At 57.8% G+C, this 28,000-nt stretch overlaps 1 protein-coding gene and 1 long non-coding RNA gene across 2 annotated transcripts; both read left to right on the plus strand.

Moving 5' to 3' along the window:
• The first annotated feature begins 525 nt into the window (after nucleotides 1-525).
• On the plus strand, nucleotides 526-27,997 carry SCLY (selenocysteine lyase). Its single transcript, XM_040972435.1, has 15 exons — nucleotides 526-580; nucleotides 1,576-1,636; nucleotides 1,733-1,745; nucleotides 2,518-2,786; nucleotides 3,366-3,478; nucleotides 7,437-7,537; nucleotides 10,274-10,454; nucleotides 16,083-16,210; nucleotides 17,062-17,226; nucleotides 18,813-18,919; nucleotides 23,200-23,236; nucleotides 24,018-24,101; nucleotides 24,417-24,519; nucleotides 25,501-25,576; nucleotides 27,111-27,997. The coding sequence occupies exons 1-15, from the start codon at nucleotides 526-528 to the stop codon at nucleotides 27,262-27,264; spliced, it is 1,647 nt and encodes a 548-aa protein (XP_040828369.1). The 3' UTR covers nucleotides 27,265-27,997.
• LOC121151137 lies at nucleotides 21,132-22,449 on the plus strand. The gene is made up of 2 exons (XR_005883127.1): nucleotides 21,132-21,192; nucleotides 21,234-22,449. It is a non-coding gene; the product is annotated as an uncharacterized LOC121151137 (long non-coding RNA).
• Nucleotides 27,998-28,000: the final 3 nt, after the last annotated feature.

The following is a 28,000-nucleotide window of genomic DNA, read 5'->3' on the forward strand; positions in this document are numbered from 1 at the left end:
CAGAGCCAACCCACAAACCTGCTGATAAGTGAAGCAGCCCTGCCTAACCTGACCAACCTCCGGCCCTGACTCATGTACACATAGTAGGACCTTCAGCTCACCAGGGGGTTCCCCAAGTTTCCCCACCAGGCCCACTCCTAGATCCAGACCCCACACATGCCAGCAGATGGTAGGCCCTTACCTGGCACAGTCTGTCCCCTCTGTCTTGACCTTTGTATGTGCTGCTTAATGTTGTGGCCTGGCCCACCCCACACCCGACCTTGGGTGCTACAGCCTGGACCAGCCCAGCCTGTTCCCCACCCCAGTACCCACGAGTGCTTGAGGGTTCCATGGTCATGCCTAGGTCAGCCTGTCACCACCCCAGCTCCTCAGTAAGCTAGCAGACATGGCAGTCCCACAGGGGGAGCCCACATATCCCCCACAGAATCTGCTCTAGGCCCGTTTTCTCTCATGCTGGTTGGTGCCACAGCCCAGGCTAACATAGACCACACCCTGCCCCAACACTCGCTGGTGGGTACTGTGGTCATGCCCTGCCAGGCAGCTCCCCTCTCGCGCCCAGCTGCAGCTTTAGTGTACTCAGGTAGGTGGTGGTTGGTACCAACAGACAGCTCAGATCTCCCACATGGGTGGGTGTATTGTTTTGGCCCCCAAAGTCTTCCAGTTTCCTTCCTGTAAACCACCTGGTGTCTGCCCCTTGTCTGCCCTACAGTCCCCCTAAGCTTGCAGATCCCTAAGCTGGGTCCCCAACAGTGTGCCGTGCCAGCCTGGGGTCCTGCCTGTTTACCCAGGAGCCACACACTCTTGTGAAGAGGTCCCGAGATGCTGTCTGCCGGTGCGCCAGCATCTGCCCCCACATATCAAAAAAAAGAAAAAAGGACTAGGCAATTGTGCTGGCCCTCTGGTATAGTTAACACAGATTTGGCATTAAGCAGGCCCAGATGCCCGCCAGCTATTGGCTGCTTTTCTCCCAGCAGTGGAACACTTGCCTAGGTACAAGACAACCTACGCAGTTGCCTACAGCTGGGAGAACATCTCCTTGTCATAGTTTTCTTTTCTTTCTTGTTTCATCCATGCCTCACCTTCAACATCTTTGATACTGCACCTGCTGCTCTCCCTACAGATCTCTGTCTACTGGAGGATTACCCCAAGGGCTCTGCGAGTTGTGTTTATTTCAAAAGACGGAGTGATTCCTCGACTGTGATTTATGCCCCAAGAACCCGTGAGAGCCGCAGGAGGGCCGGGCTGAAGCCAGGAGCCCGTGAGAGCCGCAGGAGGGCCGGGCTGAAGCCAGGAGCCCGTGAGAGCCGCAGGAGGGCCGGGCTGAAGCCAGGAGCCTGGAATTCATTCCCTCAGGATGGAATCTCCCTCAGGAGCTTCAGGGACCCCACTACTTAAGCCATCACACACCACCTTCCAGCATGTGCAATACTGGGAGCTGGAATCAGTCGCCACGTTGGCACTTGAAACTTGGGCACTCTGTGGAACGCAGACATCCCCAGATCCTGCTCCTGTAAGAGAGAGAGGTAGGTATGTGCAGGACGGTCCTGGGGCTGACCTCTGTTCCTTCTCCTTCAGCAGCCTCGGGGGACGCGACATTGTGTGACCCCAGCACCGTGCAGATTGTGTCCATCTGGAGGTAAACACCCTGTCTCCCCTGGCCACTGTTCGCACCCTTGTGTGACCTCCAGCACCCACCTGTGCTCTCACCTCCAGCTTCTTCTCCGGCCTGTAGTTGGCACTGTCAGGTACCCCCTTCCGGCCAGCGCACATGGTGACTCTGTTTTCCTGGAGTGTTGTGCCCAGTGCCGCTCCCACTTCGTGGGCCTTTTCTCTACTTCTTCCTGTCTTCCTGCCTCAGCTCTAATGCCCACCCCTGTGCCCCCTGACGCCCCAATGATTCTCCTGTAAATTTGTCAGGGCCCCCAAATTAATCCGTGGGACTCAGCTGCCTCCTGCACCCTGACCTCTTTGACAACACTTGTAAATTCTCTTTTCCCCACCTGGCCAGCTGCAGCCCCCGTGCCTCCATTCTCTTAGAGCCAGAAGCAGCGGTCGGGATTAGTCTGGAAGTCCACCTCAACAGGACAAGGCGTCAGAGCATCTCCATGGAGAGCCAGCTAAGGGGCAGCCGCCAGCATCAGCCCTGACCCTTGTCGCCATCTGGGGAGGGAACCAGGGGACAGAAGATCTGCCTCTCTTGCTAACTGACTTTTTGAATGTTAAGTAAATCTTAACAACAACAACAAGCCAGTTTGTCCATATGGAAATCTGGGGTAAGAGCTGTGTGGGGTGAGCGGCTGGGCCGTGCCTAACCCCTCACACACCGCTCAGAGCTGGGGCGCGCCACGCCGGAAGGGCGAGGGAAGACCCCCGGTGCCAGGCCCACACAGCGGCCCTGGCATCTCCCCAGGCTCGCGTTCATCCCGGCGCCCCAGGAGTCTCTGCCATCCCGGTGCCAGGCCCCGCGGGCGCGGCCTGCTCCCGTTAGCGTCACATTTCCCCGTCCCCGATCGGCAGGCCCCAGGCCCGCCGGCCCCGGCCCGTCACCTGACCCCCGCGCGGCCAGTCAGCCTGCGCGCCTCGCCCAGCGCCTCCCCGGAGCGCGCGGATTGGTCGGGGCGCGCCGCCCAGCAACGCCGACACTGCCGCGGCCCGCTGCCGCCGCGCGCTCGGTGCACCCGCGGGTCGGACCGGCCGGCGGCGGCCATGGAGGCGGCCGCGACGCGGAGCGGCGGGGCCACGGGGCCACCCGGCGGCCGCCCGGACGACGACAGCCCGCGGGAGAGGTGCGCCCCTCGGCGGGGCGGGACGGGGCAGGCCGGCGGCGGTGCCTCGGGGAGCCCTCCGGCGCGGCGGGGCTAGGGGTCCGCCCGGAGAGGCGCCGGAGTCCCCGGGACGCCGGAGTTGGAGCAGGGGGAGCGCGGTGCGCTCGCAGTTTGTTTCCCGGGGAGAAACCCTCAGTGGCGGCTCCCAGCCCGCGGGGTTCCTTGGCTGTCACCTGCTCAGAGGACGGGTGGTGTGGTCGCGCCACGCGGGACTGCGGCCACTGGGTTGGGCGGGAAGTGGGGTGACCGTGCGTGTGCGCGCCCAGGCGCGCTGCATGCGTCGGGCCAGTTCAGCTTTGCTGTCCCATACGGAGAGCAAAGCAGGACAGGATGCAAGCTTCAGGTGCCACCGTCACTACTGCTGCCAGACTAGACTGGTCCGATCCCCCAAGAGCCTTGTCGCCTGCGGGTGACGCTGCAGCGGACAGCCAGGGGATCGGCCTGCCACCCTGGGTTGCCAGCCCGATGCTGGCTTGCAGCGTGCACACCCGCCGTCCCCGCCCCTGCTGCCACACGGCCTGCTGCTGTTGTCACCCGCAGGAAGGTCTACATGGATTACAACGCGACCACGCCTCTGGACCCCGCGGTCATCCAGGCCATGACGGAGGCCATGACGGAGGCCTGGGGCAACCCCAGCAGCTCCTACCCTGCAGGTATGGCTGGGAGCCCGGATTCAGGGACCCGAGGACTCCTAGGGAAAGTGCCTCCCGGGGTTAGCTGTAAATGCGGAACCGGAACTGCTGGTCATTCCTTTAATCTGTGCACCTGGCGTTTCTAAGCCGAGCCTGTGGGGGGCCCGTCTGTGCCTTAATGTTTAACGCCCTGGCTTGCAGGCAGGGTATTTGACAACAGAGCCTGTCGCCAGCACAGCGGAGCCTTACACCGTGTGCAGTGTGCAAAGGAAGGCTTTGAAATCACCTTTGATCCTGTGTAATCTCGGCCTTGTTACAAAATGAGGATGACCTTTTGCGGTGCCGCTCCAGCCCGAGTTTCTGTCAGTCCATTAGCGCTGGTGGAGCACTGGGTGGGTGGTGCTTGGCTGCAGCTGGCGGTCCCCTGGCAGGTTCCAGCATGTTCTCAGACAAGGGTACACTGAGGCCTCAACTTTCTCCTTTGATGTAAGATAAACTATCCTAATTGTGGGTCTTGGGGAGCTAGCATAACTTGCGGATGGAATATGGCTAAGGAGCTCCCGGATTGCTAGGTGCCTGTGTAGGTTTGAGGACGCATGGGCAGCTGTTTGCTTATTAGAAGTTTCACAACAACTTGATAATTAAAAGCAAGGTCCTGCACTAATCAATCATTAACTTCTGTGTTGACAAGTGTCTGGACTCTGCCTTGTGGCTAACTCCCCTGCCTGGGGAATGGGAACTCCTCCCGTTAAAGCTGAGAAGGTAGAGGGCAATCACGCGTGGGGAGGGACACGGCGGGCCTGTGTGGGGTGGACAGCGACCGAGGGCTGCCTGGCCGCCTTTGCCCAGTGTGCCAGGGCAGCATGGCTCGACCCTGCGGTGCTGTGGAGACGGAGTGGGCCTGGTGCAGCCCCCGCTGCTGCAGCCACGCGGAGCAGCCCTGCACAGGGAGATCTCTGCCTCTCCCTCTGTCCTTCCAAGTAGATGAACAGATCTTTAAAAAGCAAACAGTAACAAAAAATGTAAAAAGTGAGTTATGGTTCACTTTCTGTTGCTACTCAGGTAGAAGTGAAAGAAAATCACTTGATGACGGGACAATTTGGTATTTTCTCAATATTACGGCTTGAAGTCCTTGAGGGGAAAAACATTGAGGATGTGTGGGAAGATTTTAGGTGTCCACGGCATTGACCGTGGCCTGCCCACGAGAGCGAAGGACTGCAGCTGACAGTGCTGTCCGGGAGGACAGAAGCCCGCAGTGGAGTCTGTCCGTGGCCTGGGAAGATGGCTCTCGGAGAGGCGCGCTGTGTGCGACTGTGGACACCTGTCGTTGCCCCCAAGTTGTGTGTGAGCAGATACAGCAACAGTACTGCATAGTGTTGTTCTGAAACACAGGAAACCCGAGCGCCCCCTTGTCTGTTTCTGGTGGTCCAGGGTCCTTGTGGTCAGCCACTGCACGCCCCTCCTTCCCCTGCGGGCAGCATGGCTGCTGCAGCCCAGGCCATCAAGTCAGCAGTCACCCATGGCAGGGAGAAAGGGACTCCCAAGTCGTTCAAGGATACTTCTGGAAGCTTCACAAAGCCACTGGGCCCAGTATGGGGCCCAGCCACTTGGCCCCATAGCCGTGCCTGATTGCAATGTAAGTTGGGAAATGCAGTCTTAATTCCAGGCAGTGGGCCCGGTGCCGTGGCCTAGCAGCTAAAGTCCTCACCTTGAACATGCCGGGATCCCATATGGCACTGGTTCTAATCCCTGCAGCCCCATTTCCCATCCAGCTCCTTGCTTGTGGCCTGAGAAAGCAGTCGAGGACTGCCCAAAGCCTTGGGACCCTGTACCTGTGTGGGAGACCAGGAAGAAGTTCCTGGCTCCTGGCTCCAGATTGGCTCAGAACCGGCTGTTGTGCTCACTTGGGGAGTGAATCATCGGACGGAAGATCTTCCTCTCTGTCTCTCCTCCTCTCTGTATAACTGACTTTGCAATAAAAATAAAATAAATCCTTTTTTTTAAGATTTATTTTATTTTTATTGGAAAAAAATCTTTTAAAAAAAGATTTATTTTATTTACTTACTTATTTATTTATTTATTTATTTATTTTTAAATTTTTTTTAAAAAAAGATTTATTTTATTTTTATTGGAAAGTCAGTTATACAGAGAGGAGGAGAGACAGAGAGGAAGATCTTCCGTCCGATGATTCACTCCCCAAGTGAGCGCAATGGCCGATGCTATGCCGATCCGAAGCCAGGAGCCTCTTCCAGGTCTCCCACGCAGGTGCAGGTTCCCAAAGCTTTGGGCCGTCCTCGACTGCTTTCCCAGGCCACAGGCAGGGAGCTGGATGGGAAGTGGGGCTGCCGGGCCTAGAACCGGCGCCCATATGGGATCCTGGGGGTGCAAGGCGAGGACCTTTAAACACTGCACCATTGCGCCGGGCCCAAAATAAATCTTTTTTAAAAAATTAATTCCAGGCAGTGATGAGCCAGCTAGAAATGGTCTGAGGCCCTGGAAGGAGGCTGGGTGAGGGGATGACCGGCAGCTCCAGCCCAGCGAGGACACAGCACCACACTTGCCTCTGAGCAGGGGACTGTGGGAACTTGTGAATATTTTCTGTCTTGTGAGGAGACCCACAGATGTCTTGGTGGGGGTCGGGATGGCTTCGCAGTGGACTCTTGGAGGCCCAGAGCTGCATCTGGTGGGCCAGCTGTGGGTCACATCCCAAATGGGGCGGGCATCTGTGCCCGCTGGAGCCATTGCCCATTTATCCAAAGTTGTCCCAGCACTTGACACGTGTCTTAGTGAAGGCGGCTTAGCCTCTCCTGCACAGTGCAGGTGCTAACGGCTGCGTGAACTACTGTACATCCGATTTTTATATCTGTCAAATGATTTATTGGTTTATTTGAAAGGCAGCATTTATAGAGAGAAACAGAGAAAGATCTTCCATCCACTGGTTCACTCCCCAAATGGATGCATTGGCTGGAGCTGGGCCTGCAGAAGCCAGGAGCCAGAAGCTTGTTTCTGGTCTCCCCCATGGATGCAGGTCTGAACCTTCGGGTCTGAATTCCCAGCTGCATTTTCAGGCGCATTGGCAGGGAGCTGGAACTCCAGTCAGCGCTCATGTGGGACACAGCGCCTGCAGGCGGTGGCTTCACACACTATGCCACTGCACCAGCTCCTACCGTACTCTTTAAAAGCAAAGTGTTATTAAAGTGAAAGGCAGAGTTAGATCTGTGTGCCGGTTCACCCTCAACTCTGTAATGTTGGGACTTGGCTAGACTGAAGCTAGGGTCTGTAACTCTACCTGGGTCTCCCACGCGTGTCCAGACCCTTAGTCAGTCAACACTGCGTTCCCAGATGCACCAGCAGGGAGCTGGACTGGAACTAGAGTGGCCAGGACTTGAACTGCATGCTGTCCAGCTCCTTGCTTAACTGCCATGCCCTGAACCAGCCCTAGCCTGCTCTTTGTAATGGCCTTTATGGTATAGGTAAGCAGCACTGCTGAGCTGTGAACCCGCCTCACACAGCGTGGTGCCCGTGGGCTGCTGTGCCCCACCGCCCCGCGGGAGCCCCTGGGGCTCAGTGCTTGTGCGCAGTGCGGAGCTGGACTTGGTGCCCACCTTTGCTTGTTTCTGTTGTCTTGCAGCTTGCTCTTAAGCATATGCCCCACCCCTTCCTTCTCCCGCCTTGCTGAACGGGAAGCCAGGCAGATGGCCACAGCTTCCCCCTCTCCTGGCACGGGTAAGAATAAGCCACGGCTTAGGGAACTTGGGGTCCCCAGGCACCCCTCCAAACTTGTTTCTGGTTCCCAGCAGGTCTCACAGTCCGCTGGTTACCACCTCTTCCTGCCCTGTGAGGGCGACTGGAGGCCGTAACATTCTGTTACGTTTGTATCAAAGTGCCCGCTCGGCCCTCCTGCTCCGCGTGCTCCGTTTGCTTGTTGCAGTGGTCTCACTCGCAGCCACAGTAACGAATTTCCACCTTGGTCCTCAAGGCAGGAAGGCCAAGGAGATTATCAGTGCAGCACGAGAGAACCTGGCCAAGATGATCGGAGGGAAGCCTCAGGAGCTGATCTTCACCTCCGGGGGAACCGAGGTAAGGCTCAGTCGGAATCGTGTGTGTGGAGGGTCGTGTGCTGGAACTTTCTTTCTTTTTAAAATACTAGTTCTTGGTCCTGCTGTGTTGTAAACTGGCTTGATAATTAGCCATTATGAGTTGTATTCAAAATGTGAAAAATGCATGGATTTTGAGGTCTTTTTGCTCCAAAATAAACTCATGCGAACTTGTAGGCACGTCTGAACAGGATCTGACGGAGGAGGCTTTGGTGAGAGAGGAGCCTCTGACAAAGTGACCTGGTTCCATGAGAGTTGAAATAGGAACAAGCCTCGGAGTTGTGGGGACGCTCGACGGAAAGAGTGAGAAGGCGTTGGTGCTTTACGGAAAGTTCACGGGGCGTGCACTCCAGAGAACCCGTCAGTGACACAGGAGACGATGCCGAGGTGGGAGCCTGCAGCAGCGATTTGCCAGGAAAGAACGAGTCTCGCTCGTGCCCTGAGACTGCCAGCAGCAACAGCAGCCAGCACCTGGGCATCTTAGTAGGCTCGGCTTACCCAGTTCTGACTGGAAAACTGGAGTGCAGCCAACTTTCTGCTCAGTGGGCACCACGATTCTTGTGCCCACATCAGCTGAGCTTCGTGTGGAAACCTAACATGAGTCGCAGCACCTGTGGAGGCTCCCAAGTAACTTCTGTGGAAATGCAGAAGGCCAGAGCTCAATGAAGCTGCACCTAGTGGGGGGACTTGACTGCACAGTCAAGTCTGCAGGAAGTCCTGCTACTTCAGCGGGGGCTCTGGGCTGGGGGGACAGGGGCCATGCCTGTCTGGACCCTTGTCCTGTGCTGAGGGTGCTGGGACATGAACCTGGGGTTGGGCAAGGCTGTCACTTTCCCTGCCTTTGGCGACCGTAAGGTCCTCATGTGGCACAGGGGGCGGGGTCTCCTCGGGTGGTGTGGGGACAGCCGAGTGGTCCTGAGGAGAAGGGGCCAGCCGGGTGCCTCAGAGCTCACGGCGGTGGCTCGGGTAGAGGAAGCCGCGCTGTGGAGGGTGGGCTTCAGGCTTTTCGGCAGCAGGGTGGTCCTCTCGTGTTGGAGTGGTGGCTCTGTGAGAACGGAGTGGAGCCAGGAAGGACACAATGACGGGTTCTGTCACAAGAGCTTAAGAAGAAAGCTGACCGGCAGGAGGGCAGCCGAAGATGCTGCAACACCCTGGGCCCCAGGGACCTGTGCTGGGGAGAGGCAGCTGCTGACAGCTCCCACGGCTCTTCCCAAAGCGGACAGCCTGCCCGAGATACGGACGGGAAACCGAATGCATGCTTCGGGAGAAAAGCCAAGTGCCTCAGCCTACTCCGGGGCCCTGGGCTGGGAGCAGCAGGTCCCCGGGCACGGCCGTCACAGTGGGAAAGGGGAATCCAGGCCGCCAGGCGCTAACTGCTGTTGACACAGCTGTGGGGGCAAACCGGGCCAGACTCTGAAACAGCGGGCCCAGTCCCAGGGCTGAAGCCACAGCTCCCTGGAGGACAAGACAGTGTCCAGGGCGTGGGGGCGGCAATGTCATTGGCAACTGGCAAGCTACCAAGGCAGCTCAGGTGTTCCTCCTAGATTCCAGGTGGCGAGTCGTGCACTGTGCTGCCACATGGTGCTGTGCACAACACGGACAAACCTCTGCTCCCCAAGTGAAGGTCTCGGCTCAGGATGACGAGCTATGGCACAGGGAGGGCCAAGGGAGCACAGGGCGGAGCCGAGGGCTGCTGGGCAGCACCAGGAGTTAGGAAGAAGCAGCTGTTTCTACTTTCAAAGAGAGAGCACCCTCCGAGGTGGGCACAGTGCTTCCGGTCTCCAGTGCTGCAGGATCAACGGCTGCTGTTTGTGCACACACACACGCTGGAGGTGTGCCAGGCAGGGCCACGGTGCTTGGTGCGATGTGACCTTGGCTCCAGGACTGCGTCACCTCCCGGTGGCCCTCCAGTTAAAGCCAGCCTGCTATCCAGTCCCTGTTGTGGTCTGGAGCCAGGCACCGGAGTCTTGTGGCCTGGGGGGGACATGGTTCCATTTTAGATGGAGTGTGCAGGGTCTGTCACTGGCCATCTTTCTCGTTTGAGTTCATGCCTTGCAGATCTGGAAGAAACTCCTGAGCTTGCCCAGGTGCCCTGGGGGCGCGGGGACTGGCGGCTGCTTGTAGAGTCTTTGGGCGGTGCCTGGCTGTTCGCATCTGTCACCCAGCCCAGGGGCCTGACTGTGTGTGCGTCACCCAGCCTGGGGGCCCAGCCATGACTGTGCATGACCCAGCCTGGGACACACAGCACCCAACAGAGCTCCACTGCAGGGTGTGTTCCGTTTAGTTCTGTTCTCTTGGAGGTCAGAGGGTGTGGAGTCAGGACTGCTTACATAGGAAGTAGCAGTGAAAAGCCAGACTTAGGACACCGTGACGGAGTCCCAGGCTCTTGTGGTGGACGCCCCAGGAGCCCCTCCTGGACATTGGGCACCCCCGGCCACGGGGGACTGAGTGAACTACTCTATTTTGATAGATTTATAGCATTTGAAACATTATACTGCTGCTTTGTGACAAAGCAGACGTCATGGCCTGGGCATGAATTCTCAGCCCTCAGAAAGTGTGAGTGCCTCGAAGTTTTTATAGCTCCGCTTTTCCAAAGGTGCAACTCAAGCAGTTGAATTTCTTGGAGGTTTTGTTTGCTTGTTCAGTTATTGTGGGCTACAAAAGGAAAAAAGGTTCCCTTGCAGCCATTAGAACTGCTTTTTTTGTTATTTCCTTGCAGTCAAATAATTTAGTGATCCATTCTGCCGTAAAAACCTTCCATGAAAACGCAGCCTCCCCAGGAGACTCGGCGGAGCGGCCCAGCCCAGCAGAGGGAGCCAGGCCCCACCTGATCACGTGCACGGTGGAGCATGACTCCATCTGTCTGCCCCTGCGGCACCTGGCGGAGGAGCAAATGGCCGGTGAGTGGCCGCAGGGGCCCTGTGGGCAGCTGTTGACCCAGGTCTCGCTCGTGGGGGACCTCCCTCACGGTGTGTACCCGTCACGTTTGTCCGTGGGAGCTTAGCTGGCTCCCGTGCCCTGGATGGCAGGACTGGCTGGTTGTGAGCACTGCGTTGCTGGTGTTACCATGAGTTTTCATTTGGCTGCAGCTGAAGTCCGGGGTTGGAGCAGCAGGGCCGTGGAACTTGGTTTGATGACGTGTGAGGTGGCTGTGCTGGGCCCAGGCCTTGTTCTGCAGGCTGAGCCGTTACATGTTCTCAGTGGTTTCAACCTCATTTTTTAAGATTTATTTATTTTAAACGCAAAATTACAAGGGTAGAGGGAGAAACATTGAGAGGGAGAGACCCTTCATCCACTGGTTCCGTCCCCAGATGGTTGCAACGCCTGGCACTGGGCCGCGGTAGCAGCCAGGAGCTTCTCCTGGGTCTCCCGGAAGGGAACATCCACTGCTTTCCCAGATACACAAGCAGGGAATAGGATCCTAAATGGAGTGGCCAGGGCGTGAACCGGTGCCCAAATGGGATGCCAGCGTCACAGGAGGCAGCTTGCCACCACACCAGCCCCTCACCAATGTTTTTTTATCTGTTTTTATTATTATTATTATAACCCTTCTCATGGGTATAAAATGATATCTCATCATTTTAGTTTTCATTTTCTTTCTAATAGCATCAGGCGTCTTTTCACATACTTATTGACCAATTACTCATGCGTTGTCTTTGTAGGAATGTCTGTTCTAACACCCTTGTATATGAAAATGGTGTTACTCCTCTGTTATTTTTCAGTTCTGAGAGTTCCTTTTGTGTGTGCTTGACACACCAGATGCGTCATTTACAAATACTTTCTCCCATTCCGTGAGTTTTCTTTCTCTGTAGCATGCCTTGATGAACAAATTTCTGATGAAGCATATTGTTAGTTTTTCTAGTTCTTTGCATTGTTTGTAGGAAACTTGGCCTACTGCAGGCCATGAAGATTTATTTGTGTGTTTTCTTGTTAGACTCTCTTTCAGTCTTAGCTCTCTGGCATGCTTGGAGTTAGTTTTCTGTACCCTATGCTAGGAGGCAGGAGCCCAGGTTTATCTTGGGCATGTGGGGTCCCAGCACCCCCATGCGTGGCCTTGCACCTGTGTGAACAGCCATGAACATGTGGGCATCCAGGGGTCCCAGCACCCCCGCGAGTGGCCTTGCACCTGTGTGAATGGCCATGGGCATGTGGGCATCCAGGGGTCCCAGCACCCCCGCGAGTGGCCTTGCACCTGCGTGAAAGACCAGTGGTGATGGAGGAGATGGTTCATTTCTGCACCCCTAATTCTGTCGTGTCCTTACGTTCACACTAAGCTATCTTTTGATAGGAGCTTTGTAGTGAGTTTTGAAATCAGAAAATGCAAATCCTCTAAATTTGTTCTCTGTTTTCAAAATTGTTTTGGCTGTTCTAGGTCTCCTTGAATTCCCAAAGGAATTATAGGATTTACTTGTTAGTGCCAGAAAGCAAATCAAAGCCCAAAAACTCCCGCTAGGAATTTGATAAGGATTACGTTGAGTCTGACCTAATCTGGCCTCCCTGGTCGTCGTAACCACGTCGGGTCTTTCCTCCCGTGACATGTGACACTTTGAATTTACTGTAATTTCTCCCATGTTCTGTGTGCTCTTCCAGCTGAAATTTTGTACTCATTAAATGTGTCGCCTGTATTTAATTCTCTGGATGATATTGTAGGTGGAATTTCTCTTCTGAGTTGCTTGCTGCTAACGTACAGAAATGCCGGCCAGTTGCTGAGTGAAGCGTTGCGGCCTCGCTGACCTCACTGAGTTCTGATGGCTTTCTGGTGGGCTCCCCGGGAGTCTGTCTATGAGAGATGGTGTCTTGGTTTGTGTTCCTGTAACTTGGTTTCCTGGTGGCCTGGCTGGGTCTGCCCTGGCCCTGCTCCCTCCCTCAGGGTGCTTGTCCCGTGATTGGTGGGCATGATGTTAGCTGTGGTTGTCACACTCCTCCCAGCTGAGCCTCTTCCAGGAGCCTCCTCCCAGCTGAGCCTCTTTCAGGTCTCCCACATGAGAGCAGGGTCCCAAGGCTTTGGACCGGCCTCAGCTGCTTTCCCAGGCCACAGGCAGGGAGCTGGATGGCAAGCGGAGCAGCAAACAGGCTGCTAGAGGACTAGCCACCTGGGCCACCACGCTGACCCTGAGTGGAGTTTCTCAACACTGTTAGGTGCAGTCGTTTGATACAGCTGTCCAAGCCTTCTGTCCCACTGTTAGCGTTCTGTGCAGTGTTGCAGTCGTGTTGCAAAGTGAGGCTTTGCATCATCCGGCTTGGCTGGTTTCTCCTGTGTGCGCATCTGTCGGTGTTTGCTTCTTCCATTGTGGAGCTCAGTCCGGGGTGCACGCATGTTTGTGTTTGTTCTGTGACCTGGATGACTGGCCGTTGTCTTTGGAGCGTGTTCCTCTTTCTGGTAGCACGTGTCATAAGTCCATCCTGTCTGATATTGGTGTTGCTGTTCTGGTCATCCAGGGGTTGCTGCTGGAGGGGTCGTGCTGATGCCCGGCTTCCACTTTGAACTGTGGTGTCTGTTGCATCTTCTGGGAGACATAATGTGGCTGTACAGGGCACGACAGTCACAAGGCCCACTCAGGACAGCCAGAATGCCTGTGGATTCACAGGAGACGCCCCTCCCCCTGCACAGGCACAGCTGTCCTGAACTGTCCGACACCAGACGACACAGTGTAACCTCGGGGAAGCCTGGCCTCTGGGTGCCCGTCCTGGTAGCTGGTCGTCTGACCTGGTCGTATCTGGGCTATAGCATGACCTGCCCATGAGACACTGCTGAATACGTGCTTGAACATCAAGTGGGGTCTAAGGCTCATGCTTGCTGCCAGCTGGACCAAAGGGGGAGCTAGTTAGCCAGAACATGGCATGTGTCTCCTGTGGACAGCAGACAGCCGGTTAGTGATGGTCTGGTCTGCTTAACCCCTCTGCACTGTATCCTTCCTTCACCCTCAGTGGTGCTACTGCCAAAGCTGTGTTCACACCTACCCTGTGTCTCACAGATCCCACGCTCCGTGCTCCTGGGTGTTGCTTCCCGTTTCTGCTTTGCCGCTCATGTTTCCGTTCAGTTCTGTGAGTGGTCTTTTCACTGTGTCAGTTTTAGCCATTTGCTCAGTGGGTGCTCCAGGACGTTAAATACGTGTCACCTTTTCAGTACCCCCTGCAGATTTACGTCAGCTTTCCTCCCACACACTCTGTTTCCTGGCCTTCGTTGTGTTTGTGGTTGTGTTGTGCATATCGCATTCTTGCGTGTCACACACCCAACTGTCCATTGTCACCGTTACTACTTAGTTTCAGTTCTCTGAAGGAGTCTACGCAGGCAGGTGTTTTATGCCTGGGCTCACTTGCTTGTCAACCTGAAGGACCTGCTTTTGTGTTTCTTGTAAGACATGCCACGTCTCTTTTTTGCCTTTGGTTTTGAAAGATAACTTGGTTGGCTGTGAAGTTGTTGCTTGGGGAGTGACATCCAGCCTGGTGCTGAGTTGTCAGGGAAAGTACCCATCGCCACCTCCAAACCCCTGGGTCCATCCCTGGCCCGAGGTCCTGGCCGCCACTTGGCCCTGCTGCGGCCCAGGGCAGCAGTGGTGGCTTCCGGAAGCCACGTGGGAGTGCTGCATTGAGCTTCTAGCTCCCAAGCCTGGCTTCATCTGTTGTGGATATCTGAGGAGGGGACCAACAGTGGGAGTAAGAATCTCTCTCTCTCTCTCTGGCACACATGCACCCACACACCATCACACACACACATACACACACAGATTTTTAAGTTAATTTAAAGCAGTTATTGCTTGGCTTTTTCATCATTTTGCCTTCTAGCCCCGATTGTTTTGATAAGAAGTCAACTGTTAATCTCATCAGGGCTCTCTGCACAGCCAAGTCATTTTTCTCGCTTTTAGGATACTTCTCTTGGGTCTTGCGTGATGGTTCAGTGGCTAAATCCTTACCTTGCATGCACTGGGATCGCATATGCGTGCTGGTTCATGTCCCAGATACTCCACATCCCATCCGGCTCCCTGCTTGTGGCCTAGGAGAGCAGTAGAGGACGGCCCAAAGCCTTGGGACCCTGCACCCACAAGGAGACCAGGAAGAGGCTCCTGGCTCCTGGCTTCAGATCAGCTCAGCTCCAACCATTGTGACCAGTTGGGGAGTGAACCAGCGGACAGAAGATCTTTCTGTCTCTGTTTCTCTCTGTAGATCCGCCTTTCCAATAAAAATAGATACATCTTTTTTCTTTCTTTTAGAAAAGGTACTTTATATTTCAACATTTCTGCTGTTATGTGTGTGAAGTATGTCTATGTTTTCTTACCTAGAGGCTGTTCAACTCTTGCATGTGTCCATTTGTGAGTCCCATCAAGTGTGGAAGCCCTTCCGCCTGCTCTCGCTCTAGCCTCTGCTTCCACTGTGCCCATTGTGTGTGCTGGTACTTCATTTAGTCCCACATTTCTCTGTGGGTCTTTGACTTTCCTCCTGTTTCCCTGATATTGGGATTAGATCTCCGTCAGTATGTCTGAAGCTTCTTGAGTTCTGATCCATTGCCCTCCTGCAGTGAAGTCTTCCTATTGGTCATTGTGCACTTCTTGGAAAGTGTGTAGATTTTCAGTTTTAACCTTTGTAAACTTATGTATACGTGTATACATCTATTTTTATTTGTTAGAGCAATAGGAAGAGAGGGAAGAGCTCCCCTCAATGGGTCCACTTCTTCCGTTCCCACAGCAGCAGGGCCAGGCCGGAGCTGGAGGAACCCAGCTGCTACAGTCCTCAGCTGCCTCTGAGTGCCCCTTTGGAGCAAGCCAACCACCCTGTCCCTGGGCACTGTGGGTGTCCTAAGCTTGGCCTGAGTGTCCCTCACTTCTATGGCCCTCATGAAGAACTCTGGTGGCCTTTCAGTCCCAGGGGTGCCACGTGGCTGACACATTGCCCTCGTGCTTTCTGCAGCTTCTCGAAGCACGGTCACCCTGCCGACCCCAAACAACAGCTTCCTTCTTACCTGGAGGGAAGGTGGGACCTTGAACTTCACCTGTCCACAAGTGCCTGTTCCACACCAGGCATGTGATAGGTCAGCTTGGTGCCCACGTCAGCTTGGTGCCCAGCTCCCAGTGGACCCACGTGGTGCTCCCTGGTCTGTCACTTCCCAGTGGGTTCCTGAGCACAGAAGGGCAAACTCACCACCCGCAGCTGCTCTGAGCAAGCACCGCGTGGGAGCAGCTGACAGAGTACTTCCGGGGTGATGTGAGGGCAGTTCCTTCCCCTTTACAGTTCTCTCAACTTTGAACATAATTTTTTTAATTGAGTAATCATCAGAGACTGCTCCTGTCTGCTGATTGGCTGCATGCGCACAGTGGCCGCTCACCAGCCCAAAGCCTGCAGCTGAGAGCTCAGCCCCTGTCTCCCGCATGGGTGGGAGGACCACCTGTGGCGACTAGCAGGAGCGGACTAGCAGGGTACTGAGCCCAGGCGCTCCCGACCCACCACAGGCCGAGTAGGCGCTGCCGCTTTGCCAGCAAGCAATGGCTGAGTGAGCCTTGGGCGTTGACCTAGTACTGTCTTCTGTGTCTCAGAGGTCACCTTTGTCCCGGTGTCCAAGGTGAATGGGCGGGTGGACGTAGATGATGTCCTGGCGGCTGTCCGCCCCACCACATGCCTTGTGACCATCATGCTGGCCAACAACGAGACCGGAGTCATCATGGTGAGTACCTGCCGGGCTGTCAAGTGCGCAGGTGCTGAGGGGTCCCTGCCCTACCCACCCACATACCTGTCCAGGCTGGGAGGGTCCCTGCCACGCCTACACACACACACACCCCTGTCCATGCTGGGGGTCCCCGCCCCGCCCACCCACCGACATACCTGTCCAGGCTGGAGGGTTCCCTGCCCCGCCCACACACACACACCCCTGTCCATGCTGGGGGTCCCTGCCCCGCCCCCCCACCGACATACCTGTCCAGGCTGGAGGGGGTCCCTGCCCCGCTCCCCACACACACCCCTGTCCATGCTGGGGGGTTCCCTGCCCTGCCCACACACACACCCCCCCCGTCCATGCTGGGGGGTTCCCTGCCCCGCCCACACACACCCCTGTCCATGCTGGGGGGGTCCCTATCCCGCCCCCCACACACACCCTTGTCCAGGCTGGGGGGGTCCCTGCCCCGCCTACACACACACACACACCATCCATGCTGGGGGGTCCCTTCCCCGCCCCCACACACACACACCCCTGTCCATGCTGGAGGGGGTCCCTGCCCCGCCCACACACACACACCCCTGTCCATGCTGGGGGGTTCCCTGCCCCGCCTACACACACACACACCCCTGTCCAGACTGGGGGGTCCCTGCCCCACTCCCCACACACCCCTGTCCAGGCTGGAGGGTCCCTGCCCCGCCCCCCACACATACCCCTGTCCATGCTGGGGGTCCCTGCCCCGCCCACCCACCCACATACCTGTCCAGGTTGGAGGGTCCCTGCCCCTTCTCCTCCCTCCCCAGCGCTTCCTGCTGTCTGTCGGATCACAGTGCAGTGGTCAGCCATGTTTCCTCTCTCTTCAGCCCGTCCCTGAGATCAGCCAGCGTGTCCGGGCCCTGAACCAGAAGCGGACTGCCTCAGGGCTGCTCCGTGTCCTCCTGCATACGGATGCTGCCCAGGCGCTGGGGAAGAGGCGTGTGGATGTGGACGAGCTGGGAGTGGACTTCCTGACCATCGTGGGCCACAAGGTAGGTCTGCAGAGGTCACTTCTGCCCACAGGGAGACGCCTGGCCCCTCGAGCAGAGCCCGCTGAGCCTCTGCTTCTCCCATGGATCCAGGGCCCGGGTGCCGGCTGCCACCCCCAACCACAGGCCCCACTCCTGGGCTTCACAAGCAGGAGCCAGCAGTGGCTCAGTGCCACATAATGAGTGGCTCGATGGCACAGTGGGGGCAACCCGACCCAGACAGGATAGATTAGGGGGTATGGAGGGCCATGGGGGCCGCAGGGCCGGAGGGCATGGCCATGCAGGCAGTAGTGAGTCAGGGGATGTGTGCCAAGACCCAGGGCACATGTGCAGCCCAGGAAAATGTGGCTTCCCTATACATGGTGAGCATGCCTTCTTGGGTACAGGCTAGAGGAGCATGTGCTCTCGGGGTACAGGCCTGGGGAGCATGTCCTCTCAGGGTACAGGCCTGGGGGAGCATGTGCTCTCGGGGTACAGGCCTGGGGGAGCATGTGCTCTCGGGGTACAGGCCTGGGGGAGCATGTGCTCTCGGGGTACAGGGGAGCATGTCCTCTCAGGGTACAGGCTAGAGGAGCATGTCCTCTCGGGGTACAGGGGAGCATGTCCTCTCGGGGTACAGGCTAGAGGAGCATGTCCTCTCGGGGTACAGGCCTGGGGAGCATGTCCTCTCGGGGTACAGGCCTGGGGAGCATGTCCTCTCGGGGTACAGGCCTGGGGAGCATGTCCTCTCGGGGTACAGGCCTGGGGAGCATGTGCTCTCGGGGTACAGGCCTGGGGAGCATGTCCTCTCGGGGTACAGGCTAGAGGAGCATGTGCTCTCAGGGTACAGGCCTGGGGAGCATGTCCTCTCGGGGTACAGGCTAGAGGAGCATGTCCTCTCAGGGTACAGGCCTGGGGAGCATGTGCTCTCGGGGTACAGGCTAGAGGAGCATGTGCTCTCGGGGTACAGGCCTGGGGAGCATGTCCTCTCGGGGTACAGGCCTGGGGAGCATGTCCTCTCAGGGTACAGGCCTGGGGAGCATGTGCTCTCGGGGTACAGGCTAGAGGAGCATGTGCTCTCGGGGTACAGGCCTGGGGAGCATGTCCTCTCGGGGCACAGGGGAGCCGGGGAAAGCCATGGAGGCCCATGGCGGGAGTGCTGCTGCACTGACCCTGGCAGCAGCTGTCATGAGCACCCTGTCATTAGTACCCTGTCCGAGGAGCCGATGCCAGCTGGCTGCCCGAGGAGCCTGTGTGGCCACTCCTGGCGCAGTTCAAAGTTCACACCCCGGCAGCTGAACCTCAGACCCACCTGTGAGAAACGCCTCGCTTTGAACTCCTCCCCATTTACGCAGTCCACTGCATCCTGTGCTGGGGCCTGTGCTCACTACAGAGCTGGGGACTGAGCCCAGCAGCTGTCCCTGTCTCGGGCCAGGGCTCTGCCGTGCACGTGGGATGTCAGGAGCAGTGACGGACAGCATGGCCTGGGGTCCCATGCCACCCCAGGACCATATGCTGGCCTCAGCTATCTGCACTCTGGGCACTTGGCTCGTGTGCAGACCAGCTTGCTGCAAGCTTCCTTGGAGTAAATGCCTGACTTTCCCTTCCAGTTCTATGGCCCCAGGATTGGTGCACTGTATGTTCGAGGGCTCGGTGACCTCACCCCTCTGTACCCGATGCTGTTCGGAGGTGGACAAGAGCGGAATTTCAGGCCAGGGTAACGTAAAGTTCACGGTCTCTGACGTGCTGGCCGTGCCCTTTGCCCATAGAGCAGCAACATCTGAACACAACCTGTGCTGTCCCTGCCACCTCCCGGAAGCACTGTGACCCCTCAGGCTTGGCTGACGGACCCCTACACCTGGGCCGCCTAGGACAGTGCAGAGCAGTGTGGGCAGGCTGACGCTTGAAGCGGCTTCAAAGCACTTGGCTCCACTGGTCGTTTTGGCCCAGCCTGCTGACTAGACGCTGCTGGACCTTTCAGGGCTGGATAAGCTGTGCTGCGGGGAGCAGTGGAGCCACGGAGGAGCGCCCTGGCTTCCTGCTGCTCCTGTGTCCACCAGGAACTGAGCACGCATGCCAGTGTTTGCCAGAAACTTCACAGTAAGGAGCAGAAGTAAGATCAGCGGGCAGCTCCCTGAAGTCTCTCGTACCTTGTGTCCCACACTTAGCGCTGAGGAAGCCGGCCCCTCTCACGGCTGCTCTCCACTGCAGCAGGCCAGCAAAGGAACAGCTTGGCGAGCGGGGCCAGGTAGAGGCCAACCTGCTGTGCTCTTTGCGGCCCCAGAGGAAGCCACACCATGGCCCCTCCACGGCAGCACAGGCCAAGTAGGAACTCCCGACTCCTGTGCTGTAACCAGCAGCCGCACAGCCCAGCAGGTGTCGGGGCAGAGTAGGGCCATGTCACCCCTGCCAGCCGGTGCTGCTGGGAGCCCCATGCAGACACGCCCTTGCCCGGGCCTAAGCGGCAAGGAAGGCACCTGTGCTGGTTCTCTCACTGGGCAGTGGTGAGGAGGCTCACACCCCACGCCACCACAGCATCAGAAAACCCCAAACACGAAGCTTAGACCAAAGGCTGTGAAGATGGCAAGTGGAGTGAAGAAAGCAAAACGCGACTGCACTGAGATATTAAAGGTGTCAGAGCTGTGTGACAAACACGTTACAAGAGACTAAAAACACTCAAGTGGTGAATCAGGAACACACTGCAGGCAGGTTAGAGGTAACATGTAAAGAACCGAATGGAAATGTTCGAACTAAAAAGTACAGTAACAAAACAAACAACTCAGTCAGCACAGCAGGAGGACTGAGTCAGGGAGAGGAAGGCTGAGGCAGAAGGGTGCAGCTCCCGGCAGCCGCGGAGGGGAGGGGAGAATACCGAGGACAGGGCTGAGCAAACCCCAAAACACAACCCCGCCTCCCCGGCAAAAGCCTTGCCGAAGACGTAGAACTAAGCTTCTAATAATGAACAATAGGAAGAGATGCCACGTCACTGGGGAAGCAGTTTGAGTGACAGTGAGCTCATCAGAAATCAGAGACCAGAAGAAAATTGTCCAGCCAGAGTCCCATGCCCAGCAAATGTAGCCCTTGGGCATGAAGGGCAAGTCAAGATATTCTTAGATGAGGGGAAAACCAAATTTTCTACCAAAGATAATATGCATTCCTTCTCTTCATTTTTTAAAAAATATTTATTTATTTGAAAGGAAGAGTGGTGGAAAGAGACAAAGGGAGAGGGAGGCAGATCTTCCACCCTCTGACAGTTCAGCCCAGATGGCCTGGGACTGTGACACCATTGCCCAGCAAGTGGTAAGGCCCACGTGGGCTGCCTTTCGCTGCCCTCCCAGCAGTGCTGGAGCAGAGGCAGAGCATTGGGGTCTGAGGGAGCCTCTGCTGTGGAATGCCCCCTGGAAAACGGCACCTTGGCCAGCCTCTGCTGTGGAATGCCCTGTGGAAAACGGCACCTTGGCCAGCCTCTGCTGTGGAATGCCCTGTAGAAAACGGCACCTTGGCCAGCCTCTGCTGTGGAATGCCCCCATGGAAAACGGCACCTTGGCCAGCCTCTGCTGTGGAATGCCCCCACGGCAAATGGCACCTTGGCCAGCCTGTGCTGTGGAATGCCCTGTGGAAAACGGCATCTTAGCCAGCCTGTGCTGTGGAATGCCCCCACGGCAAATGGCACCTTGGCCAGCCTCTGCTGTGGAATGCCCCCACGGCAAATGGCACCTTGGCCAGCCTCTGCTGTGGAATGCCCCCACGGCAAATGGCACCTTGGCCAGCCTCTGCTGTGGAATGCCCCCACGGCAAATGGCACCTTGGCCAGCCTCTGCTGTGGAATGCCCCCTGGAAAACGGCACCTTGGCCAGCCTCTGCTGTGGAATGCCCCCATGGCAAATGGCACCTTGGCCAGCCTCTGCTGTGGAATGCCCTGTGGAAAACGGCATCTTAGCCAGCCTGTGCTGTGGAATGCCCCCTGGAAAACGGCACCTTGGCCAGCCTGTGCTGTGGAATGCCCCCATGGCAAACGGCATCTTAGCCAGCCTGTGCTGTGGAAAATGGCACCTTGGCTTACTAGGTGACAACACTGGCTCACCTCTTGACTTTCTCACGGTATCTGATGTGGTTCTAGAGGTGAATGAAGGATGGCATGTAACAGGAACATCAAAGATCAAACTCATTATATGAGGCAGTTTTGAAGGTTTGCAGGGGTAGTTGTGGCTTGGTAGTGACATCACTGCTTGGGTTACCTGCAGGTTTGAGTCCCCGCCCTTGGCGTCTGCCTTGGTTTCCTGCTAATGGCCACCCTGGGAGGCAGCAGGCGTCAGCTGCAGTGCCTAGAACCCACCTGCCATGTGAGAGGCCGGGGTTGTTCTGCCCCTGGCTTTGACTTGGCCAAGCCCTGCCTGCTGCAGTCATCATGAAGACATCTCCAGCCCGGCCCCTGTGCCTTTCAGCTGAATAAAATTTATTTAAAATTTTTAAATTGAAATCATATAGTATGCTTTCTTTGGCCACCATAGAATGGACATAAGAGTAATAGGAAAAGAATAGGAAAATTTCCAGGCACTTGGAAAGAAGCGGCTCACTTCTAAGTAGTATGGGTCCAGTGCACCGAGCTGACCACAGAGCGCAGCAGCAGCCACGGGCAGCGCTCCCGCAGCAGGGTTAGGATGCTGGGTGCTGGCAGTCAGCCAGGCCTCCACCTGCAGGACCTGGGAAGGCACCGAGCGACCTCCATGGAAACAGGAAGAAAGAGCAGAACTCGGTGAACTTCAACACAGACTCAAGGGGAGAAAAAAAAACCGTGAGAGCTGGGCCTCTGATAACTGACATGACGGACCACTGGCAAGACTGACAGGGGAGTTAGCAGCATTCTGGACGCACCCTTTCAGCAAATGCAGGAGGAAGGAAGCTGACGGTGCCCAAGACCAAAGCCAAGGACACCATCCCTTGAGTTTGGATGCAGAAACCTTTGGCAAGACTCAGAATCCAGAAAAAGAACTGTGGCATGGTCTAGTGGAACATATTCCAGTGAAAAGTCAGGCACAGGCTTTCTGGGACAGTGGGTGAAGCCTGCTTCCCATGATGCCAGCAGCCTCCCACCCCAGATGTCAGAGGGCAGCTGAAGGTGGCCGCCCGCTGGACGACCTGGATGGAGCTCCCTGGTTGACACGGCCATCTGGGGAGTGCACCGGCGGGTGGAAGATCTCTGTCGCCCTGACGTAAATCTGTTTTGTAGAGGTCATTTTATGTCCTTCCACATTAGAAGGCTGATGAGTAACAAGTGGCACGTATTTCCTAAGGAAAAGCCAGCATTTCCTGTGAAATTCTCGGAGGAATAGGCCAAGACTGCACACTGCAGTCTTAACTCTACGGAACAAGAGAAGGGGGTCCACCTCAGTGTGGTGCTGGGGTCTCCTAGTCAACTTGGTAAGGCAAGAGAAGGAAAAGCTAGGAACTCGGGTGAGAAGAAAAGACAAAACTGCCCCCAGTCATCCATGTGGTTGTCTCTGTGCAAACTTGCAAGGGATGGACGTACGGGGACGCTCCGAGGCTAGCCAGTGAGTGCAGGCCTGCCAGGCCTGCCGGCTCCTTGGGTCTGACCCTGCCGAGCCAGCTGCAGGCAGGACTTGAGTTCAGTAAGCGCAGGCCGGTGCTGAAGTCAGGGCGATCTTGTATGGCTCATAAGAGTGGCTAATACCCACCCAGCCCATGGCAGGAGGGACCCTCGCTCCCTCCTGTGTGACATTCTAGGGACCATCCAGAGGAGTTCCCCGGGTGCATGACAGGTGGGGGACGTTCGGAAAGACCTGCTAGCATGTGGAACATCGGGCCAGGAGGAGAAGCTAGGCACAGACGGTGTGGATTTGGGGCACCATCGAGGCACCTGTGTGGCGCACGTCAGAGGGACAGGGTGACTGTCCCTGTTTGATACGGTCATGTTTGGTCCCCAGGACTCCTTGCTGACACCCTTGTTCACTCTCACTCCATCCTTGTTTCCCACAGGACAGAGAACACCCCAATGATTGCTGGCCTTGGGAAGGTAAGCCGTGGGGCCCTTTGGTGGCTGCAGCGGGCACCCAGGAGCCCCCTGGCGTCGTGTTTATTGCCTGGAGAAGGGCATGTGTTGGAATCTACAGCACAGAATGCATGCATGTGGCACCTGCCAGGAAAAAGCTGTTGGCTCTGTCTTTTCTGGGGGACAGCCTGCCCGCCTGCAGGTGTGACCCCTCCAACTAGCCCTCCCCCAGTGACCTGTGGGCTGCGAGGCCTTCTTGAGTGCGACTCTTGCTGCCGACTCTGCCTGGGGTCTGTTCTCTGTTGCTCCCTGCCTGCCCAGGAAGTACCCAGGCTGCAGTGGAGTCTGAGGCAGATGGGGTTTTGTGGCAGGAAGCAGGGGTGCCCCCCCATGCTTGCTAGGCTCTGCTTTGTGGCAGAGTAGCCTTGCTGCCCCTGACCCCTCCCCTGCTGCTTTGCTCCCTCTGGGTTGGTATTGAGGTGACACAGAGAGACAGGGCTCCTGGCTCATTCCTCCCAAATGCCCACAGCAGCCAGGACTGGGCCAGGACCAAAGCTGGGCGCCAGGAACCTGTCACCTGAGGCCTCACTGTTCCTTCCCAGGGTCCCCAGGACCTAGAGCTGTCAGGAAGGGCAGGTGACCCCTCTGGCACTTGTCACACCCCTGGTGCTGTCCCTACCTGAATACTGTGATGCACCTGTGCTGCTTCCCGAGGTGGCACTGTGCTGTCCGAGGCCACGCCGTCTTTCCACCCACCATGCTGCCTAGCTGGATGGGCTCCCCACCCCGCCACGTTTGTCCCCAGGCCGCTGAGCTGGTGATCCAGAACTGCGAGGCGTACGAGGCTCACATGAGAGATGTTCGGGACTACCTGGAGGAGCGGCTGGAGGTGAGCGGGAAGGCTGGGCTGCCTGGGAGGAAGTGGGAGGTAGGATTGCATCCTGGTCGCCAGGAGTCAGGCAGAGAGGCTCCCGAGCCCAGGTCCCAAATCCTGGCCAAATGTGCCAGAGATGACGTGTTTGATGGCCTAGTGCAGGAGGTCCGTGTGGATTGGTGTGCATAGTAGGTCTGTTGCCGTTACCGCCACAGACCGGAGCCAGCTGAGAAGAGGAGTGTTTGCTTGTTGAGGTTTCGTTTCCTAGAAGAAGCTCAAGTAAGTGGAGAGGTCTTTGAAACTGTCACGTGATGGCATTGTTCTCCCCAGGCTGAATTTGGCAAGAAGAGAATCCATCTGAACAGCCGGTTTCCAGGCACCGAGCGGCTGCCCAACACCTGTAACTTTTCCATCCGGGGTCCTCAGCTGCAAGGTGACCGCCCGTGTCCCCCCCGTCCTTCCAGTGTGTGCTGCTTCGGTGCTGTGGGTTGCACTCTTGAGTCTGAGCTAGAGCTCACCTGGGGGCAAGCTGAGGTCCACTGGCCCAGCATGCCCAGAGCTCACCCCAGGGGCAGGCTGAGGTCCCGCTGGCCCAGCATGCCCAGAGCTCACCCCAGGGGCAGGCTGAGGTCCCGCTGGCTGGCCCAGCATGCCCAGAGCTCACCCTGCAGGCATGCTGAGGTCCCGCTGGCCCAGCACGCCCAGAGCTCACCCTGCAGGCAGACTGAGGTCCCGCTGGCCCAGCACGCCCAGAGCTCCCCCTGCAGGCAGACTGAGGTCCCGCTGGCCCAGCATGCCCAGAACTCACCCAAGGGCAGGCTGAGGTCCCACTGGCCCAGCATGCCCAGAACTCACCCAAGGGCAGGCTGAGGTCCCACTGGCCCAGCACACCCAGCGAAGAGCTGCCTTGGCGCTGGTCGCTGTTTGTGCTTGGCCAGGACCCCCTCCTGCGTGTGTCCTCCCTGTCTTTGAGCTCTGCACTGGGCTCTGTGCGTGCGCAGCGTACACTCAGCACCCCAGTCCACATTGAGCCAGAACCGTCAGTGCTGTGTGCACCTGTTACAAACAGTCCCCTGGGAGGGGTCTCCTCCCAGCCCGGGAGCAGTTCGGGCTCCCCAAAGGCACAAGGCCAGCTGGGGCCCCTCAAGGACACCAGCGTCAAGCACACTTGGCTTCATCCAGGCCTCAGGAGTGCACTCACCCTGCTAGCCTGGCTGTCCCGTGGGACCCTGCGGGTTCCCTGGCCCATCACAGCCAAGCCTGCCCAGTGGCCACCTGGATTCATTTAAAGGAGATAGATTCTCCTCAGCAGTCACTGAGTTTTTGCAGAAAGGAGGGAGCACTTGGGCTGGAGCAGGGCACGCCCCAGGGTCTGCTCCTGCCCGCTTCAGCAGGCCCCGTGCTGTCTCCACAGGCCGCTTGGTGCTCGCACAGTGCCGGACGCTGCTGGCCAGTGTGGGGGCTGCTTGCCACTCGGACCATGGGGACCAGTAAGTGCCCTCTGCCACACCCAGTGCTGGAGGATACAGGGACAGGACGATGGGGGGTGGGGATGGCTACCAAAGAGAACAACCTGCAAGACATAAGGTTTGTGCCTGGCATGCTGCAGGGCGAGGTGCCTGGGGAGCTGCAGGGCAAGGTGCCTGGCATGCTGCAGGGCGAGGTGCCTGGCATGCTACAGGGCGAGGTGCCTGGCATGCTACAGGGCGAGGTGCCTGGGGAGCTGCAGGGCGAGGTGCCTGGGGAGCTGCAGGGCGAGGTGCCTGGGGAGTTGCAGGGCGAGGTGCCTGGGGAGCTACAGGGCGAGGTGCCTGGGGAGCTGCAGGGCGAGGTGCCTGGGGAGCTACAGGGCGAGGTGCCTGGGGAGCTGCAGGGCGAGGTGCCTGGGGAGCTACAGGGCGAGGTGCCTGGGGAGCTGCAGGGCGAGGTGCCTGGGGAGTTGCAGGGTGAGGTGCCTGGGGAGCTACAGGGCGAGGTGCCTGGGGAGCTGCAGGGCGAGGTGCCTGGGGAGCTACAGGGCGAGGTGCCTGGGGAGTTGCAGGGTGAGGTGCCTGGGGAGCTGCAGGGCGAGGTGCCTGGGGAGCAGCAGCCATCACCCCCGTCTGGTGGGATTGTGCAGGGAGCTTGGCTCTGAGGAGCAACCCCGTTCCCGGTGGGCAGGGCATCAAGGGGCTTCCTGGAAGGCAGCTGAGGCCAGGGGCCAGGGGTACCAGGGGAGCTGAGAGGTGTAGGCCCTGCCACGGGCACAGGGGCTGACCCTGATGTCTCCAAGGTGGCTGCTGCTCAGGGCATCCTCCATGGTGAGTTGTCCATTTCTCAGATGAGGAAACTGAGGCACTTGACCTCAGAAATGAGAGCTGCCAGTGTAGGAGGCCCAACCAACAAGGTGCTGAGAAGGCAGGAGGGGAAGGAGCAGGGAAGGGCCTGCTGTTCCCGGGGCCTGACAGGAGGCTGAGAGGAGAGAAGGGCTAACATCCTCCCCCTGGACAAGCACTTAGGGGCTGCGGTGGTGGCTGCCCCCTCTGGCCTGGCTACGTGTGTGTGGACCTGTGATGAGTGCATGGGCAGGGCGGGCTGGGTGGACAATGCTCGGCCTCTGGGTGCCACCCTGAAAGCCCTGCACAGCCCGCCCTCTGCTGGATGGACTCTGCTGGCCCAGAGCTGGCTGGGCACACCTTGTGGGAATGAAGGGTGAGGTGAGGGAGAAGGTGAAGGGTGGAGTGAGGCAGGAGAGGAGAGAGGTGAGGGACGCGGAAAGGAGAAGAGAGCCAGGCTGGCAGGTGGAGGGTCCGTGTTCGTGCGGACATGGCCAGGCTGGCAGGTGGAGGGTCCGTGTTCGTGCGGACACGGCCAGGCTGGCAGGTGGAGGGGATCGTGGGGACACGGCCAGGCTGGCAGGTGGAGGGGGTCATGGGCACACACAGCCAGGCCAGCAGGTGGACACAGGGCTGCCACAGCCCCCTGCTGGGGACCTGGCCGAGAGCCTTGGAAGCAGCCTTGACTGACTGCCCTTCCCGCCCCCAGGCCATCGCCCGTGCTGCTGAGCTGTGGCATCCCCTTCGCCGTGGCCAGGAACGCACTGCGCCTCAGCGTGGGCCGTGGCACCACCAGGGCCGAGGTAGAGCTCGTCGTGCAGGATCTGAAGCAAGCCGTGGCCCGGCTGGAGGGCCAGACCTAGCCCCGGACAGGGCCCACTACCACTGCCTTGCATAGGAACCCTCCTCACAGTGGGCCACCCAGGACCACCCTGTCCCTTCTTGTCTCACTCCGCCCCTGCGTGTCAGAACATGGGGGCATCTGTGTGAGTTGCTCCTCCCCAGACTGGGCCATCTGGTACACGTGCCTCCTATCGTGCCACACTGGACCACCCTGCCTCCTGCTGCCTAGGGTGATGGCAGAGTGGACAGGTTACAGCCGCGCCCAACACCTCTCCAGTCATCACGGAGCACACCCGAGTGCCCTTCCTGGAAGTGGTGGTCTTTCCCGGAAGGTAAAACCCAAGGGCCTTCGTCAGAAACATAGGAACCTGGATGTTGACTCGGCTGTGACTCCTACACATGCCAGCTCCCAGGAACTCTACATGCTGCATCAGTGGGCCCTGCTCTGGCCGCTGTCCAGCCTCAGCCTCATCCAAGGCAGGATGTGCCTGTGGCAGCCAGGTGCCTTCCACTGCTGCCATCCCGGGCACTGCCCAAGCTGCTAGCTCCCATCTCATTTCCCAATCCTCTGCTCATTGCTGCAGACAGCCAGTGTCCTGAGGCCAGGAGCAGATCTCCCCTCCCACTCAAGCTGAAGGACTTAGACCCTCCTGCAGCCCTCACAGGGCCCTGGCTGCAGGAGCATTCATCTGCATAGGAATGGGGGGGTCTCAAAGGTGCTACCCAGAGCTGATAAAGGATTTCCACGCTTGGCAT

This window comes from Ochotona curzoniae, unplaced genomic scaffold, assembly GCF_017591425.1.
Source record: "Ochotona curzoniae isolate NIBS_2020 unplaced genomic scaffold, NIBS_Ocur_1.0 contig_2294, whole genome shotgun sequence".
Taxonomy (NCBI): domain Eukaryota; kingdom Metazoa; phylum Chordata; class Mammalia; order Lagomorpha; family Ochotonidae; genus Ochotona; species Ochotona curzoniae.